The sequence below is a fragment of the Trachypithecus francoisi genome, unplaced genomic scaffold, assembly GCF_009764315.1.
Source record: "Trachypithecus francoisi isolate TF-2019V2 unplaced genomic scaffold, Tfra_2.0 Lachesis_group20, whole genome shotgun sequence".
NCBI lineage: Eukaryota > Metazoa > Chordata > Mammalia > Primates > Cercopithecidae > Trachypithecus > Trachypithecus francoisi.
Genome location: NW_022681466.1, coordinates 36,947,219 through 36,966,702, shown reverse-complemented (window position 1 = coordinate 36,966,702; position 19,484 = coordinate 36,947,219). Strand labels below are relative to the sequence as shown.

Genomic DNA, 19,484 nt, shown 5'->3' with positions numbered 1-19,484 from the left:
TGAACTTTGGGCTAAAGTTCTGATTCCACTTCTTTTTTTTTTTTTTTTTTTGAGACGAAGTCTTGCTCTGTCGCCCAGGCTGGAGTGCAGTGGCCGGGATTCCACTTCTTAATTTAAATAATAGATAAGGTAACAATAGTTTGAAATTTGCACTTCAGAAAAATGTAATTGCCACGACAAAATCTAAAATCTTGGGTAAACTGAGTAAGTTATTATTATTATTATTATTATTTTTTGAGACAGAGTTTCACTCTTGTCACCCAGGCTGGAGTGCAATGGCACGGTCTCGGCTCACTGCAGCCTCCGCCTCCTGGGTTCAAGCAATTCTCCTGTCTCAGCCTCCCAAGTAGCTGGGATTACAGGTGTCTGCCACCACACCCAGCTAACTTTTGTATTTTTAGTAGAGACGGGGTTTAACCATGATGCCCAGGCTGGTCTTGAACTCCTGACCTCAGGTGATCCACCCGCCTCAGCCTCCCAAAGTGGTGGGATTACTGGCGTGGGGCACTGTGCCTGGCCAAATCCAATAAGTTAATTATTCTAAGTCTATATTGAATACAAATAGCTCCACAGTTTCCTTTCTGATTCACATCAAAGAGAACAAAATATGATTAAACATGGCAGTGTGTTCAACTTACTGTGACTTCAAATTTTACTTTGGAATTGTGTATGAAAAAGTAATTAAAGGCATCTGCATGCCAACATGTTATTCAGAAGTTAAAAATTATCATTCCTTTTTGTTTCCTAGATACCTTGGCTCATTACACAAATTTAAATGGAGTCGCTGATGCTTTAAAATAAATGTCTACTTATAAATCAGTTAATAACATTCCCTATTTTTATCACAAGTTTCCACATTCCTAACACATTATTAGAACAGTTCAATGTACCAAATATTATTTGAGTAGAAGAGCCTGCAAAACATCCATAGTGAATTGTTTAGCCAGAATCAGAGTGAGAATTTATAGGTAATATAAATCATAGTCATCACATTGTAAACCTAACCATGTCAGAATTTCTCTAAGAAATTTAGCAGTAATTCTGACTTTGCGATAATGCTTTTCATGGTAAGACCCACTAAGAGAGTAGCCACTTGCCAGAAGCCAGCAGCAATTCAGTTGTCTGTTGAATAAATTCATTGTTGGTTCTTTGTTTTTATAAATTATAAAATAAAAGTAAACGAACTGGTAAGAAACACTTTCTTTCCACAAATCTGGGCAAGTTAATTTTTATACTGATCTACAGCCCTCTGTTTGAAAATTTGTTTGATCCCAAAACAATTATTCTCTGAAGACAGAGGGGTAAGGACCACTGATATTCACAAAGTCAAGTGTTCACAAATATAAGACGATGCATATTCATTATAAAACACATGCTCTGGCCGGGTGCGGTGGCTCACGCCTGTAATTCCAGCACTTTGGGAGGCCAAGGCAGGGGGATCACGAGGTCAGGAGTTCAAGACCAGCCTGGTGGAGATGGTGAAATCCCATCTCTACTAAAAATACAAAAAATTAGCCAGGCAAGGTGGCAGGCACCTGTAATCCCAGCTACTCGGGAGGCTGAGGCAAGAGAATCACTTGAACTTGAAGGGTGGAGGTTGCAGTGAGCTGAGATCGCGCCACCACACTCCAGCCTGGGCAACAGAGTGAGACTCCGTCTCAAAAAAACAAAAACAAAAACAAAAACAAAAAACAAAAAGCATACATTCTCTATACCAGGCACAGGGCTGAGTCCTTTTATTAATAATAATAAAAGGTATTACCTAATTTACTCCTTAAAACAGCCTTATAAGATATATTGTATCATTAGCCCTGCTTTACAAAGGAGAAAAAACAAGTTCGAAGAGGTTAAATCTATCTCCCTCAGAAATAGTAAGTAGCAGGGGTAGTCTGTGTGACATGGAGGTTGAAGAACTACTAAATATTTTATCAGTGTTTCTCAAAATGCAGTTCATGGTCCATCTACATCAAAATCACCCTGGATGTTTGTAAAGTACAGAGTCCTAGGGCCCACTAAATAAAAATATTTGCTGACAGAGCCAGTAACCTGCACTTTTAATAATTTCTCCAAATAATTTCAATGTCCAATATAGCTGGTAACTACCAATATACCATAGTAGACTTATGGCTGACTTGTTTTTAATTTGGGGGTATTTCTCTTGCAAGAAATAAGGATAGGACAAAACTCAACTAAGATGCCAGCAAATAAGAATGTTATAAAAACTGAGAAAACAGAATATTTCTTCAGGCTTTTACCATACGCTACTGATTTATTTCAAGGGCTACCATGCAAATCAATGGGCACATTGTAAGAGCAGTTACAATCACTACATGTATTTAAAGCAAACTGACTCTTCACGTGCCTAAACTGAATGCTAATCAACGTTCCATATCTGCCATCATTTAGCTAACCAAAAGTTTTAGAAGGAAGACCTTAGAACTTTGCAACTTTCGACAGTTCTTTAAATGTGTAAGTATCATAATTCATTTCCCCCTAAAAACATAGTATACCTTTTTTTTTTTTTTTGAGACAGGGTCTCGCTCTGTTGCCAGCCTGGAGTGCAGTGGCACAATCTCGGCTCACTGCAACCTCTGCCACCACCTGGTTTCAAACTATTCTCCTGCCTCAGCCTTCCGAGTAGCTGGGACTACAAGTACATGCCATCACACCCGGCTAATTTTTGTACTTTTAGTAGAGATGGGGTTTCTCCATGTTGGCCAGGATAGTCTCATTCTCTTGACCTCATGATCCACCCGTCTCGGCCTCCCAAAGTGCTGGGATTACAGGCGTGAGCCACCACACCAGCCAAATATAGTCAACTTTTATGAGAACATCCCCATGCTTATGAAGTTGTTAAACCTTATTTAAACATGATGATTTATCTTGGTCCTTCTCCCCTTGGTACGGCTTTAGCCTTACAGTCCTAAGAGGACACACACCTTCTGCTCTCTCTGGAGGCAATCAAATGTTTAAATCAAGACTTAGAATGTACATTTCAAGAGGCTGAAAAATTTTCAATCCAGTTCAATCCAATAAAATGCATTTAGTCCACTAAACTAAGAAAAACTCAGAGGAATAGGACTTGAGTCATATTCTCAAGGGGCTTGCAACTTGGGGTAAACAAAGCCATTTCCAACAGACTTAGAGATAGGGCAAAAAGCAAATTAATTGTTTTAATTGAAATATAAAGTGTTGCAGAAATGCAAATAGTAAAATAAATTAACTCAAATTAAAGAGAAATGGACAAGCATGAAAGAACAGGCAGCATCTATCTGAATTGGGCTTTGATGACAAAGAACCATCTCACTTGTCAAGGGTTGAAAGATGAGGTACATTCTTAAACGAAGGAAGATAAGGAGTGATGTATATAGGGTAGCTATAATATAAAGTTCATGGTGTGGTTACGGTATATTGACCAGTGCTCTGTAGTTGAGGCAGAGAACACACGTGAGGAGAAATGAGCATGGGAAATTAAGTCAAGGATAGGAAACTAAGAGACTCTGAAGCCACGTTAAGGAATTTAAACAAACGTTTCTGAGCAGAGAAGTGAAGTAATTAAAAGAAATGCAATATCAATTTAATGTGAATTAAAAATACATTAAAAAAATTGTCCTTCATACTTTCATATCATTGAGAGGCAGTAAAACAAGAAAGATAAGAAATTTGTAATGATGGCACCAAGAAAGAAAGATGCAAGAAATATGTCTGAGTTAAGATCGATAGAATCTAATATGAAGCTTGACAAGGAAAAGTCAAAGTGAGTCAAGTTAGACACTGGAATTAAAAATATTATCAACCAGGATATAAAACACAGAAGGAAGAACATGTTTGTCTTTTTTTTTTTTTTAAATACCTTTAGGTGGATTGAGGCAGGGGAAGATGAATTTGGCTTTAGATATGAGATTTAGGTGCTAGAAAATATAACCAGGAGGCATTTATTAAAGTGAATCTGCGGTTTCAGAAATACCTCAAAAGCAGAAAAGTTCATCTAGGTATCACCTGCAAAGATAGGAAGGATAGGTGAGGCATGGAAATGGCTGTGATGAAGCAAAGCATGTACATCATTCAAGAACAAAATAGAGTGAAGGGCTGATCTGCTCAAAATAACTTTTATTTTAAAAGTAGGTGGTAAAAGGGGAACAGTAAAACTCATAAGAAATAATAAGAATATCAGGAAACTACAATGTTTCAAAAGTCAAAGGAGAAGAGAGTTTGAAGAAAACTGGCCAACAGTGTTAAAATGCTTCAGAGATGTTAGGGGGTACATGAAACTAAAAAGAAAATAATCATTAGGAATTAGAAGGTCATTATTGTAGGTGAAACAATGAATGTACAGGAATACTTGTTTCAAATAATTCAAGATTTTGTTTTTTTTATTTGAGACGGAGTCTCGCCCTGTCACCCAGGCTAGAGTGCAGTGGCATGATCTTGGCTCACTGCAACCTCTGCCTCCCAGGTTCAACTGACTCTCCTGCCTCTGCTTCCCGAGTAGCTGGGACTACAGGCACCTGCCACCTATAGTCTAATTTTTGTATATTTTTTTAGTAGAGATGGGGTTTCACCATATTTGCCAGGCTGGTCTCTAACGCCTGACCCTGTGATCCACCCACCTCGGTTTCCCAAACTGTTGGGATTACAGGCGTGAGCCACCATGCCCAGCCTAATTCAAGATTTCTTAACAAGGCAAAAGCATTTTTAACTTTTAGATAGTATTAAAAATCCAAAAAACTTCCCAATTAATAAAAGGGTAAATAGCAAATATTATTTTCAAATAAAATGTAGCCATTTTTAACATATTGAAAATTATTTGACTGATTAAATAAATTTGTTTTCTCTACTAATACAGTGCTTTCAAAAACAGACAATATGCAGCTTCTGCATTCAAAGTAATTTTTTAATCAACTGACAAAGACTAGCTCCTTGACCAAATTTTTTAGGTTCCTCTAAGCTCACTTCTACTAAGTTTCATTCTTGGTCCCCTTCCTGTCATTGGTTTATCCTAGACCAGTTTTAGATAAGAATCCAGCAATAGTCATTCCCCTCAACTGGGGCCGTTTTAGCAAGAATCCCCTACCTTTGACGTCTCCTCTTTGTAATTTTTCCATCCACTGACCACCTCACCTCAATTCTTGGCTATAAATCCCCACTTGTTGTTGTTATATTGAGAGTTGAGCTTATCTCTCTTTCCTACTGCAATACCCTTAATTGCAATAGTCTTGAATAATGTCTTCCTTACTGTTTTAACAAATATCACAATAATTTTTTCTTTAACACAACAATGCATTTAAGGAAAGCAGTCACACTCTTGTCAATATTAACAGAAAAATAATTTACCATACAATCACAAATAAAAGTGAAAGTTCAACAGAATATCCATATGACTGGCAACTTAAATACTAAGATAAGTTAGAGTTTACAAAGTGAGCATAAAAAGGTTCCCTCAATATTTTAAGCAAAATAATTTTTTTAAAGGCTATCCTACTTAAAGACAAGGGCACTGAAAAGTAGTAGAATGAAGCTTATTGCCTATTCATGCCAGAACTTACCAGTCAGAACTTTTAACAATAACAGAATGAAAATGGGAGAAAGTAGTTGATGTGTAATCAGTAGTCAAGTTATATGTCATATAAAGCAATGGATACAAACAGCACTTGACACCCAAATTCCTCTATTCAGTTAACAAATATTTAGGCTTGGCTCAAGGGAAGAAAGATAGAATAATAATGCAGACCCCCTATGCCAGAAAGGATCCTATGAGTTAGGAGACATGACATGTACAAATAACCAGAATGGTATAAATAGCTAAAATACAAAGATGAATGGGATAAATTAATTGAAGAAAGGTACAAGTAAAGTGTTATCAGAATTAGAGAAACGAGAGATAGTTTCTGATAAGGCAAGAAAAGGTTTCACGAAAAAAAAGAGGGTATGTGATTTAAGTCTTCATGCATGATTGTTAGGATTTAACAGGTAGAAGAAAAGGAGAAGGCATTTTAGTGATAGAAAGAAGCATAAGAAAAAGCAGCCCAGGCACAATGGCTCACACCTGTAATCCCAGCACTTTGGGAGGCTGAGGCAGGTGGATCACCTGAGGTCAGGAGTTCAAGACCAGCCTGGCCAACATAGTGAAGTCCCGTCTCTAATAAAAATACAAAAATTAGCCAGACATGGTAGTGCATGCCTGTAATCACAGCTACCTGGGAGGCCAAGGCAGGAGAATCGCTTGAATCCAGGAGGCGGAGGCTGCAGTGAACTGAAATCACACCACTGCACTCCAGCCCAGGCAAAAGAGAGACTGTGTGTCCAAAAAAAAACGGGAAAAGCAGAGTGTATTAACAGTTTTCTGTATCCAATGGAAAGAACAACAGTAGAAATTAACACTTAGGCCTGTGTAGTGAATTGAATACTGTCTCCCGAACATTCACGACTATCCGGAACCTCAGAATACAGCCTTATTTGGAAACAGGGTCTTTGCGGATGTAATGAATTAAGGACCTTGAGGTAAAAATTATCCTGGATTTATCTTGGACCCTGAATCCAAAGAGGAAAGGACACAGAAACACATAGAGAAGGCCATGAGAAGACAGAGGCAAAGAATGGGAGATGCTGCCACAAACCAAGGAATGCTTGGGGTCACCAAAAAATTGAAGAGGCAAGGAATAATTCTTTTCTAGGGACTGAGGCAGAGCAGGAAGCACCTTTTGAAGGGCCGAGGGGCCTAGGGGTCCCTGCATGCATGGAAATAAAAGATATTCCTGAGTTCCTTCAAGTGAAACTCTAGGCATCTATCTAGCCAGCCCTGAGAAATAAGTAACTTGTTAAGCCAGAAAGTAATAGTAGCCTAAAAGAAGATGTCTGATTTCCCTATAGCAACTAAAGATAACATCTTAATATGTGCCCCTGAGTTGTCATTCAGAAGAACAGACCCCCTCCCTTACCAAGAACCCACACTGAGCTGATCAGACCTTAGACCACAGGGGAACTAAAGACTAATGCTTACCATCCTTCTTTGTTCTAAATTTCTTCCCAGGCTGGGTGTGGTGGCTCATTCCTGTAATCCTAGCACTTTGGGAGGCTGAGGCGGGTGGATCACTTGAGGTCAGGAGTTTGAAACCAGCCTGGCCAACATGGTGAAACCCCTTCTCTGCTAAAAATACAAAAAATTTAGCTGGGCGAAGTGGCGGACACCTATAATCCCACCTACTCAGGAGGCTGAGGCAGAAGAATCACTTGAACCTGGGAAGTGGAGGTTGCAGTGAGCAGAGATCGTGCCACTGCACTCCAGCCTGGGTGACAGAGTAATACTCCATCTCAAATTAATTAATTAATTAATTTCTTCCTGAAGGGCCTGGAGGGAGTCATACCCATGAGCCAGTTAATGTTCTTTTCTGCTGACCTCAAATTTTAAAAAGATGCTTCTCTTCCTTAACCAATTGCAAATCAGAAAACCTTTAAATCTGTCTACCTACCTATTACCTACCTGTAAGCTCCCCCTTCAAGATATCCTACCCTTTTAGGCCAAAATCAATGAGTATCCTCCATGTATTGATCTATGATTTTTGCCTGTAGCTTCTATATTCCTGAAAGTTACCCTTGCCTTTAAAAATCCTTACCCGTGAGCCTTGGGGAGGTCACGCTTTGAGCATGTACCTGGTCCTCTTTGCTTAATGCCCTATAAATGTCTTCCTTTCTACTGCTACAAAAACTCTGGTGTAGATATGTGATTTTACTGAGCCAGGTAAGCAGACCCAACTCCAGTTCTATAACAGGACTTCAGAGGGAATACAGTCATAAAAACATCTTGATTTCAGCTGCTAAAACTGAGTTAAATGTCTCGTTTCAGTTTATGAATTGTGGTAATTTGTTACAGCAACCCTTGGAAACTAATACAGCTTAGTTAAGGACAATTCACAGAGGGCTATATTTTCCATGCCCAACATTTCTTTTTATTACATTTTGAAAAAAAACAAAATACTGACAAAAAAAAGTTTCTCAGGCCAGGAGTAGTGGCTCACGCCTGTAATCCCAGCACGTTGGGAGGCTTAGGCAGGTGGATCACGAGGTCAGGAGATCAAGACCATCCCGGCTAACATGGTGAAACCGTGACTCTACTAAAAATACAAAAAAATTAGCCAGGTGTGGTGGCGGGCGCCTGTAGTCCCAGCTACTTGGGAGGCTGAGGCAGGAGAATGGCGTGAACCCGGGAGGCGGAGCTTGCAGTGAGCCAAGATCACGCCACTGCACTTGAGCCTGGGCGACAGAGACTCCACCTCAAAAAAAAGAAAAAAAAGTCTCGGCTGGGCGCAGTGACTCACGACTGTAATCCCAGCACTTTGGGAAACTGAGGTGGGAGGATTACTTGAGCCCAAGAGTTCAAGACCAACATAGGCAACATAGACCCCTGCAGTCTCTACAAAAGATAAACAAAATTAGCCAGGCATGGTGGTGAATGCCTATAGTCCCAGGGGCTCAGAAGGATGAAGTGAGAGGATTGGTTGATCCCAGGATGTTGAGACTGCTGTAAGCCACAATGGTGTCACTGCACTCCAGCCTGGGACAGAGCGAGACCCTGTCTCAAAAAAATAAAAAATTTAAAAATTTAAATAAATTTCTCCTTTATAAGCATATTCTCACATTACCAGTCAATTATATATTTTTAAAAAGGCAAAAAGAAAACAATGAAATGTCATTACTTACAATGTGTGACTCCAGCCAGAGTTTGGTAGAAAGTAGGAGTATCACTATCATCAGTGAGGGTAACATACACACCTCCAGATAGAAGCCATCGAGAGAAAGTAAAAGCATCTTTGTTTAGAAAAAGCCAATTTCTAAACTTTTCATAGTTTACCTTTTCACCCTAAAATTAAAACAAGAAAACATAAGTTTAGTCAAATTTTAAGGTATCTTACTTGGAACCTGCACAACCTGAAATTGGCAATTAGTTGGTATTTACCTTTCTGCTATCTATAAAGGAAGGATTATCTAATAACACTGCAGTGTGTGTGTGTGTGTGTGTGTGTATATATATATATATGGAAATCAAACTGTTTCAAAAAATAATTATACTTCATAACTTCTACTTGCATAAAATCTGTATGTTAATTACAAATTATTTCATCAATTCAGTAAAGCAGTACACTGCCAATAAGCCAGATTTTGTTTGCTAAAATATATCCCAAAATCAGTAAACTGCATTTTTTTGTTGTTGTTTTTGTTCGTTTGTTTGTTTCGAGACGGAGTCTCGCTCTGTCACCCAGGCTTGAGTGCAGTGGCGTGATCTCGGCTCACTGCAAGCTCTGCCTCCCACGTTCATGCCATTCCCCTGCCACAGCCTCCCAAGTAGCTGGGACTACAGGTGCCTGCCACCATGCCCAGCTAATTTTTTGTATTTTTTAGTAGAGATGGGCTTTCACCATGTTAGCTCAGGATGGTCTTCATCTCCTGATCTCATGATCTGCCCATCTCAGCCTCCCAAAGTGCTGGGATTACAGGCGTGAGCCACCGTGTCCAGCCATCTGCATTTCTTTAAACATTTAATAAATCCAATTTTTCATTTGCCTTATCCCTCTTCTTTAGCACTCTTTAATCTGCCTGAGTTACTATATTTTAATTAAATCTGTATGGAATTAAAATACTCTTTAAATTTCATTTGTGAATTAATAACAACTATCCAGGTGTCCTCCTAGAGTAGACAATCAGGATCCCAGAAGGCATCACTGAAAACATGTATGCACACAGAGAACAAAAAGAAGCAAGTTGATTTCTGTTTCTTTGCTTTCTTTCCAGGTATTTGTCTTGATAAATCTCTGCAGAAAAGTATCCAGGCTGAAAAAGAGCATCATATGGTTGTTCAAGCTAATCCCTTTGCTTGCAAGACAAGAGATCCTAGGTTTAGTGGGAGCCAGGTATTTCTAAGCAGAAAAAGGGAGAAGCAATTCACAAGGAAATACAATGAAGTTACAACCTAAACTATTTGATCAGGAAAAAAAAGAAAGAAATAATAATGACAGTCAGGATTAGAGCAGCTCTAATCCTAATAGACATGTTAAAGAATACAAATAATTAGTTACCTAAAAGAGATATGGTAGAAACGTATCTACATTGTTTAGTAGCATCCTATTAAGTGAGGCAATACTCTTAGCCTGGTAGTTTCAGAACATTTAACGTGAGTGCAATCCAAGCAATCAAGACACTGACAGTCTTGTTTTTCTGAATGGAAGAATATGGTGTGAAAGTTGATCATACAAATTGGGTCATAACTAAATCAGAGGCAACAGGCCCGGGGGAGAAGCATTCAGGATACATTGCTCTTGAAATAAATTCTCTGTAAGTCCAGCTGCTGAGATGATTTGCTGCAACTAATTCTGCCCACCACCACTGCCCACCAACTGGAGTTTGCCAGCTCCCTAAAGTTTTACTAACACCAATGAACTTTCTTTCAGGATCACATGTAACATTCCCTTTTTTAGAAAACTCCCAACCTTCTCTTTGTTATTTGGACATACTGAAGACCACCCAGTCTGCATGTATGCTCTATACATTTTTATTTTGACATTGACAATGACATTCAGACATGTTGTAGGGACATATGAGTATACTGCCAACATGTTTAGAAATGAGAGTTCCTCCCCATATTCTTTCTGTATCCCACATTTAGTCTAGAAAGAAGCTTAGTAGTATAAATTCTACAAGCTGATGCACATTTTTACATACATTAACATCTCTGACATTGGGATAAGTCTTAAAATCAATAGCATCTTTTAATTGTAATTTCTTAGTGGTTGTGACATTGTTAAATACATATTTGGTCTTCATCTCTTTTGCTGGCATGCAACTCCTAAAATTCTTGTAGTCTCCAAAGTGATAAATGACTCTGCATGCTAATGAATTGACCCAAGGCTGGGTAGGAGGCTGCTAGATAGCCTCAGGATGGGGGCTGGCCAAAGGAAAAAAAAAAAAGATTAACCTCTAGGGAGGGAGGGGAGAGAGCTGAAAGTTGGGCTCATTACCAATGGTCAATGATTTAATCAATCATGATCACTAGTGAAGATGTCTAGGGGGCAGTTTTGTGGAACTAATCCCTCAACTTGTGGGATCTGATGCTATCTCCAGGTAGACCCTTCTACCACCTTCACACACAGCTAATACCAAATGTTTACAATGTCCTAGTGACTGCTGTAAATATTTCAAATACTAATTTAATCTTCAAAACACTCCCTACAGAAGGCACTATTATTACCCCCATCTTACCATAAGAAAACCAAGACACCAAAAGGTTAAGGAATTTGCGTACTGTTATACGGTGGAAGAAAGAGGACTGAACTCAGGTAGTCCAGGCTCCAAAGTTAGCACACTGCCTGTCTAAGTGAAATACAAAGTAATCTCTGAAGTTCACTTGCTAATTGGGAATCATTCCACATAACTGGTAGACCAAAAATTACACTGTCAAATCTGATTTTTTGTTTTTGAGTCATGAATCTCTTCTAAAAAGAGAAGAAAAGTATAAAATATAAATTTCCATTTTAAGAGTCAACAACCTAAAAGAAGTCAGTGACAAAGAAAAATTCATACAACACCTAGGTGGATTTCTTTATAACTTCATCTTGTCAAGGGTAATAATAAAGCACAATACAGAAAAAGCTGAGACCCATATCACTTAAATCTAAGCACTAGGTCCTTATATTTTACCTAAAGTGCTTTTCTTTGTGTGTGTATGTGTATAAACACAAAAACAACACAAAGCATTGTTACTGAAGGTCTGAACTAACCTATTCTAATATAAATACTTGGATAGCAAGGTTCTACATACAATCATCAGACACACTACTCAGATACTAGAGCAGGCAAATAAATCAAATAGTTGAATCAAATACCAATAGCCCATTTACAAGGTTGGTTTTATACCAACTAGAGGTATCTAATAATTCAAATAGCCATATACATGAGCTTCACATTTCTTTGATCTTTTCTTCTCTAAAAGTCTTATTAAAAATACCACCAACTTAGGCATTAATTACCATAGCCTTATGATATCTTTATTATAGTTACTTCCTCTTCCCATTATTAAAATTGAAGCATTCCAACTTCCCATCAAAATTTCCTCTTATGAGTACATTCCATCTAGCATACTGACATCAGCAATTTTTTAATTCCACAGGACCTACGCCAATGACCTACCTGCAGGTCACCAAATTTAATGATCACTTCTCAGTGATCAAAGGTCAACTCACTAGACCTTTCAGGGTATTTGACATAGTTGAGTTCTCTTTCCTTCTTGAAACATTGGCCTCAGTTGGGTTCTAGGACACTATTCTCTTTTATTAATCCTCTTTTCTTGCAGGCCATTTCTTATTGATCTGTTTTGAGTCCTCTTCATCTCTTCAAACTCTAAACACTGGATTACAGGACTCACTCTTCCAACCTGCTTTCTATCTAAACTTACTCCTAGATGATCTCATCCTCACCTGTAAGCCAACAACAAATCCCTTCTCCTCAACAACAAATTTATATATCAAAAATCACATTTGACAACTCCATTTGAGTGCCTAATAGGATTCTCAAGTGTAATTACATCTTTCTTGACATCCAACCCCCTAACCTGCTTCTCCATTACTCTTAGCTATCTCAGGTAGTGGTAACTCCATTCAGGCTAAATACTAATCATCTTCCCTCTACTCATTCTGTCACATAGTCCATAATCAATACAAGAAAAAATTCTAGGCCAACTCTACCTTTGAAATAAATGCAGAATCTAAAAACTTCTCATTACCTCACTGCTACACCATGATCTAAATGATTGATTAAATCACTGACCTTTGGTAATCACGATCCTCACACCTGGATTATTCAGATACCTCAACTGGACTCAGTTCAACCTACTCCCCACATAAGATCCAAAGTTAGCACGTGTTTAAAAAAAAAAAAAAAGCAACTCATATTTTGTTACTCCTCTACTCAAAACCTTCCAGTGGTTTCTATCTCACTCAGGGTAAAAGTCAAAGGACTCACACTGTTCTGTAGGACAATATATAATCATTTCCTACCACTCCCCTGTTCACACCAGTCCAATTAAATTGGCCTTGTTATTGTTCCTTGGATATACAACTATACCCCCACCTCAAGGTCTTTGCTATATTCTCTTGATGAAAAGTGGTCCCCCAGATATCTTCATGGTTTTCTTTCTCACTTGCTATAAATTCTTTACTCAAATCTTACTTATCTGACAGACCTAACCATTCTATATAAAATAACAAGATTCAGATTTTTGATATTACCACCTTCTTCCTTTATTCTACTTTATTTTCCCCTACAGCCCTAATTATCAGCTAATACATGTGCCTGCTATTGTGCTTAAATTGTTAGAGTACTGGGTGGCCAACCACACTTAGTTTCCACCTACAAAAATGAGAATGTCTTCATAAACCTTATTAAAATGAAAAAATATCATACTTCCTGAAAAAGAAAAAAGAGTATTAATGTTTTGGACATCTATGTCAAAAATCCAATCAGTCAGGTTTGCTAGATTATCTTTTTTTCTTACAAGCAAATTTTTATTATGGGGAAACAAACAAACAAATAATAGCTCAGTTTGTCCTGAAGTCGTAAATTGCTATCACAGCAACTTCCAGTCAATATGTCAGAACCAAAAACACAGGAAGCGCATCCTTTTGCACCTGACACTTGGAAATGCTGGATAAAATGTTAACAACATAACCACCACCAAAAACTGCATGCTAAGCTCAAAAGCAAGAAAGAGATATCACCAGGGGATATCAACACAGGAGATATTCAAAACCAGAGGGGTAAGAAACTAATGATAGACAGTCCAAATACATATCAGAACCAGATACATGCAAATGACTGAAGCTAACTCCCCAAATAAAACAAAGAACAATGAGGGACTGTCATACTGGTGAAACGGAATTGTGTCAAAAAGCCACCCATAAGAAACTGGGCAGCACTCAGTGCTGCATGAAAGAATCAGAACTTCTTCCTTTTTTTTTTTTGTTTGTTTTTTTTTTTTGTTTTTTTTTTTTGAGACGGAGTCTCGCTCTGTTGCCCAGGCTGGAGTGCAATGGCGCGATCTCGGCTCAAGGCAAGCTCCGCCTCCCGGGTTCATGCCATTCGCCTGTGAGACTACAGGCGCCCGCCACCACGCCCGGCCAATTTTCTTTTGTATTTTTTAGTAGAGACGAGGTTTCACCGTGTTAGCCAAGATGATCTCAATCTCCTGACCCCGTGATCCACCCGCCTCGGCCTCCCAAAGCGTTGGGATTACAGGCCTGAGCCACCGCCCCCCGCCGAATCAGAACTTCTAAAGGGATGTTTACTCTACAATCACTAAGGACTTTTCACATACTAGCAGATCTCTGAAAAGAAAAATAAAATAATTCTCTCTGTTAAAAGATATACTTTTTCTATCATTGAATTGCTTCTATTGTTTAATTTTTCTATAAAGGCACAATGAAAATATATTATTTTTGAAAACAGAAAAAATGACTTTTCCCCCCTCTGGTAGAGGTGGGGTCTTGCTACATTGTCCAGGCTGATCTTGAACTCCTGGGCTCAAGAGATCTTCTCGCCTGGGTCACCCAGAGTACTTGGATTGCAGGTGTGAGCCACCTTGCCTGGCCCAAAGATGACAATTTTTTACACAAATATTTCACTATGTAAATCAACTAGGTAAAATAAATGACAAAATAGGCCTTGATAAAACAGGTCACAGATGGCTCAAGGCTAATGAATGAATGATATCCATGATGAAAAGCAAAGACACTACAACATGAGCACTGTTTCAGGTTCCTGCAGGAATGTGTGTGTGTGTGTGTGTATTGCTGTGTTAATGTGAGTATATAGGATTGTGTTTCATTATACTCTAAGTATGAATAGTTGCCTTTACAGTAGAATTGAAAATTTTCAGATTCACAAATATAGCAGTAATGAGAGTCATGGAATAGCACATAAATAGAAACATCAATAAATATAAAAATACCAAAAGTAATCTGCACATAAACATCTGTTTGTCATACTTAAAACTTATTACACGACTAAGAGTTAATACTTTGTCAAGGAAAAGGGATAAAATGTAAATCTTTAAATATACCTCTGAGAAACACTTCCTGAGTGTATCTGGGACTTTACCATCCACCACATGGAGCATTCTTTCCATTTCTTCCCGTATAACATAGTTCCCAGATTCACTTGAAAAAAGACTAAAAATGTCTAAGAGAAAGAAAGAATAAATTAATCTTAAAAAGATCAAATATACGTGGTGGAAATAGTGAGAAAAGAGAAAGCTACAATAACTGAGTGATTACTAGGGCCAAGCACTTTATAAATACAGTTTATTCCTTAAAATAACCCAGCAACAAAAATTTAAAACAGCAGTATAGTATCTTTTCAAACATGCCAAATTTGCAAACGTCTTTAGGTATAACAATACAAAGTGTTAGCAAAGACTAGGACAAACATGACCTCTTATACACTGTTAATAGGAGCATAAATTATTGCAACCACTTTCATGAGTAATTTGGCAAAATCTGGTAAAGGTCAAGAGACATTTCATCTTTGAAAAACTCTGATACCTGCGTACAAAATACAGGATGTTTACTGAAATACTGTTTGCAAGAGCAAAACTTAGAAAAAAAGGTAAATGTCTATCAACAAGAGAACAGGTAAAATGAGATACACACAATGAAATACTACATAGAAGTTAAAATATGTGTCAAGATGGATAAATATCAAAAAATATAATATTCAGAGGAAAAGCAAATGACAAAATCATCTGCATAGTACAGTAGTACCCCCGATCCATGGTTTTGCTTTCCAAGGTTTCAGTCACCTGTGGTTAACAGAGGTCCAGAAATATTAAATGGAAATTTCCAGAAATGAACAATTAATAAACTTTAAATTGAACACTGTTCTGAGTAACATGATAAAATCTCTTGCCTCCCACTTTATCCCACCTGGGACCTGAATGATCCTGTTGTCCAGTGTATCCACATGCTATTTGCCTGTTAGTCACTTAGTGGCCATTTTGGTTATCAGACTTATAGATCACAAGAAGGGTGAGTACAGTAAGATATTTTAAGAGCACGAGTGACCATATTAACATAACTTTTATTATAGTATGTTGTTATAATAGTACTATTTTATTGTTGTTGTTAATATCGTACTGTGCCTAATTTTTAAATTAATCTTTATCATAGATATGTATGTATAGGAAGAGACAGTACATATAGGGTTTGGGAATATCTATGGTTTCAGACATCCACTGGGAGGGTCTTGGAACAGATCTGTGCAGATAAGGGGGAACTAATGTGTACTATTTATTTAAAACTTTAAAACTGCAAAGTAGTTGACAATGTTTAAGGACACATAAACATGTTATAAATGTATTACAGCCAGCATGAGAAATGAATCACCAAATTCATGAAAGTGGTAACCTCTGTAGAGGGAAGAACAGAATGGGATCATGAAGGGATACAATGAAAATTTTTTAAAAATCAAATCAGGGACATAGGATGCAATGTTAAGAAATAGTAAAGCTAGGTGGACGTACATATTATATGTATGTTTGAAATACTGTTGTTATAAGCTGAACTTTATCCCCCTAAAGATATACTGAAGTTCTAACCTTAAAGTACCTGTGTATGTGAGATTATCTGGAAACAGAGTCTTTGTAGGTATAATCAAGTTAAGATGAGGTCATTAGGGTGGGACCCAATATAATATGACTGCTGCCCTTATAAAAAGAAAAGCACAAACAAAAAAAAAAAGCCATGTGATAAGACAGGCAGGGATTAGAATGATACAGCTGCAGGCCAAGGAACCCCAAGGATTGTAGTCATCCCAGAAGCAAGAGAGAAGAAAAAATTTTCCCCTACAGGTTTCAGAGAAAGCATGGCCCTGCTGACACTTTGATTTTAGACTTTTAGCCTTCAGAACTGTGAGATAATAAATATCTGTTGTTCTAAGCTACCCAGTTTGTGGTGCTTTGTTATGGCAGCCCTAGAAAACTAATACAATCACATTTTAAAAAACGAAGAAACTTAAAAAATATGTTTGTGACTTAAAAAATTGTTACCAGTTGTACCTCAGTATCCATAGGGGATTAGTTACAAAACCCCCAAGGACACTAAAATCTGCAGGTGCTCAAGCCTCATATAAAATGGCATGGTATTTGCATGTGAAAACTAAAAAGAAAATCCTAAGCACCCCACCCAACTGAACAGACTCCCTCTCTTGGCCAAGGGGGCCCCAGAAAATCCTTAAAAACAGACACTGGTCATGAGGGGATAGGCAGTCAGACACATTTCATTATATCCAATCCCTTTTGCAGTTTAGATGCAACAACTAAACAGCATTATGTTAAAATAAAGATCATAAGACTGACAGACTCTTTGTGGCAGAAAGATACCAAATTGCAAACAAAACCTAAAGCTATGCCAGGCAAGGATTAAGTCATGTACCTCTACACTTAGAGAATAAACTGCCAGGTGTGGTGGCTCACATTGGTAATCCCAGCACTTTGGGATGCCAAGACGAGAGAATCACTTGAGACCAGGAGTTTGAGGCCCCTATCTCTACAAAAAATTTAAAAATTAGCTTGGCATTGTGGCACATGCCTGTAGTCCCAGCTACTCAGAAGGCTGAAACAGGAGGCTCACTTAAGCCCAGCAGTTCAAGGCTGCAGTGAGCTATCTTGCCACTGTACTGCAGACTGGGAGACAGAATGAAACCCTGTCTCAATCAACCAATCAATAAATTATGTTCTAACTGCTACAATATTTTTCTTTTTCTTTTTTTGAGACAGAGTCTTGCCCTGTTGCCCAGGTTGGAGTGCAGTGGCACAATCTCCGCCTACTGCAACCTCCACCTCCTGGGTTCAAGCAATTCTCCTGTTTCAGCCTCCCTAGTAGCTGGGATTACAGTCACATGCTACCACGCCCAGCTAATTTTTGTATTTTTAGTAGAGACGGGGCTTCACCATGTTGGTCAGGCTAGTCTCGAACTCCTAACCTCAGGTGATCCACCTGCCTCAGCCTCCCAAAGTGCTGGGATTACAGGCATGAGCCACCGCGCCTGGCCATTTTTCTTTTTCTCTAGCAGTTATTGAATAAGCACTGGCCTTGAGATAAGCAATACTGAAACAATTGCAGCTCATTTACCACCAAATGCTAACGTAGTGACTCCTGTTCCACAAGCCATAACTACAGCTTTGACTGGACAAGAGAGCTAGTTCAGTAACTATCAACAAGTTAGTGGTCTCCTGATAAGAAGACCACTGACCACGGACTGGTTCTGGCTGGTTTACAGAGGCTGCCCACTTGACTGCCTTGGTGTCCTTGTTTCATCTTTTGACTTATAGGGCCTAACTGTAATACATTTAAATGTTAATTCTCCACCCCAAATTAAACATGGGACACATATAACATGTACGTTTGTTGAGTACACATGTGTCAGGAACCACTTCATGAATATTCACGGCCCCTCCGATAAGCTGTTGAATATGTACAACTGGCCAACCTCTTCAGCATAAGTCTCTGTTCCATTCACCCTTGCACAGTACCTGTTTGGGGTTATCTGCTGGAGGCTATGTTTCTCAGGCTGTCAGAATGGCCACCTTGCAGGCTGTAACCCTTTATAAGAAATAAAGTCTCCTTTCCAAATTTATAGATATAATTAAATAAAGTCTCCTTTCCAAATTTAGAGATATCATAATTTTTTTCAGTTGACACATATAACCTATACACATCCTCCCATATATTTTAAATCATCATTAGGTTATTTATAATACCTAAAACAATGTGAATGCTATGTAAATAGTTGCCACAGTGTGTTGCTTTTTATTTGTATTATTTTTATTGCTGTACTGTTACCTTAAGTTCCTGGCCTCAAAAAGATCCTCCTGCCTCAGCCTCCCAAATAACTAGGATTACAGGCATGCGCTACCATACCTGTCCGGTATTTTTAATTATTGCTGCCTGGGGCCAATTTATATTTCTGCTGGTGAAGAAATGCTAATTTGGAAAAACCAAGATCACAATTATATTCTAATACACAAAACTGGGTTTATGGATACATTCATTATCTTGATTATGGTAATGGTTTACTGGGCACATACATGTGTCAAAACATATACAAATGTATAACTAAGTATGCTGGCTCATGTCTCTAATCCTAGCACTTTGGAAGGCAGAGGCAGAAGGATCAGTTGAGGCCAGGAGTTTGAGTCCAGCCTGGGCAACCTAGCAGGACTCTATCTCTACAAAAATAAAATAAAGAAAATGAATTAGCTAGGCATGGTGGCATGCACCTATAGTCCTAGCTACTTGGGAGGCTGAGGTAGGTGGATCACTTGAGCCCAGGAGTTAAGGGCTGCAGTGAGCTATGTGCCACTGTGCCACTATACTCTTGCCTGGGCTACAGAGTGAGGCTATCTCCTCTGTCCCCTATCCCCTCAAAAAAACAAAAACAAAAAC

The 19,484-nt window shown here is 38.4% G+C and overlaps 1 protein-coding gene across 5 annotated transcripts in view; it reads right to left on the bottom strand.

Annotated features, from left to right (window-relative positions):
* The window catches only part of USP32 (ubiquitin specific peptidase 32), a 225,218-nt gene that overhangs the window by 107,897 nt on the left and 97,837 nt on the right, over nt 1-19,484 (bottom strand). For 4 of the 5 annotated variants that reach the window (XM_033183779.1, XM_033183781.1, XM_033183780.1 and 1 more), the window contains 2 exons: nt 15,104-15,222; nt 8,698-8,857 (listed from right to left, as the gene is read on the bottom strand). In XM_033183779.1, coding sequence (XP_033039670.1) covers nt 8,698-8,857; nt 15,104-15,222 — 279 coding nt within the window. Of the gene's footprint in view, nt 1-3,853; nt 3,870-8,697; nt 8,858-15,103; nt 15,223-19,484 lie in introns of those variants that run through there. The other variant, XM_033183784.1, reaches the window with a different exon arrangement.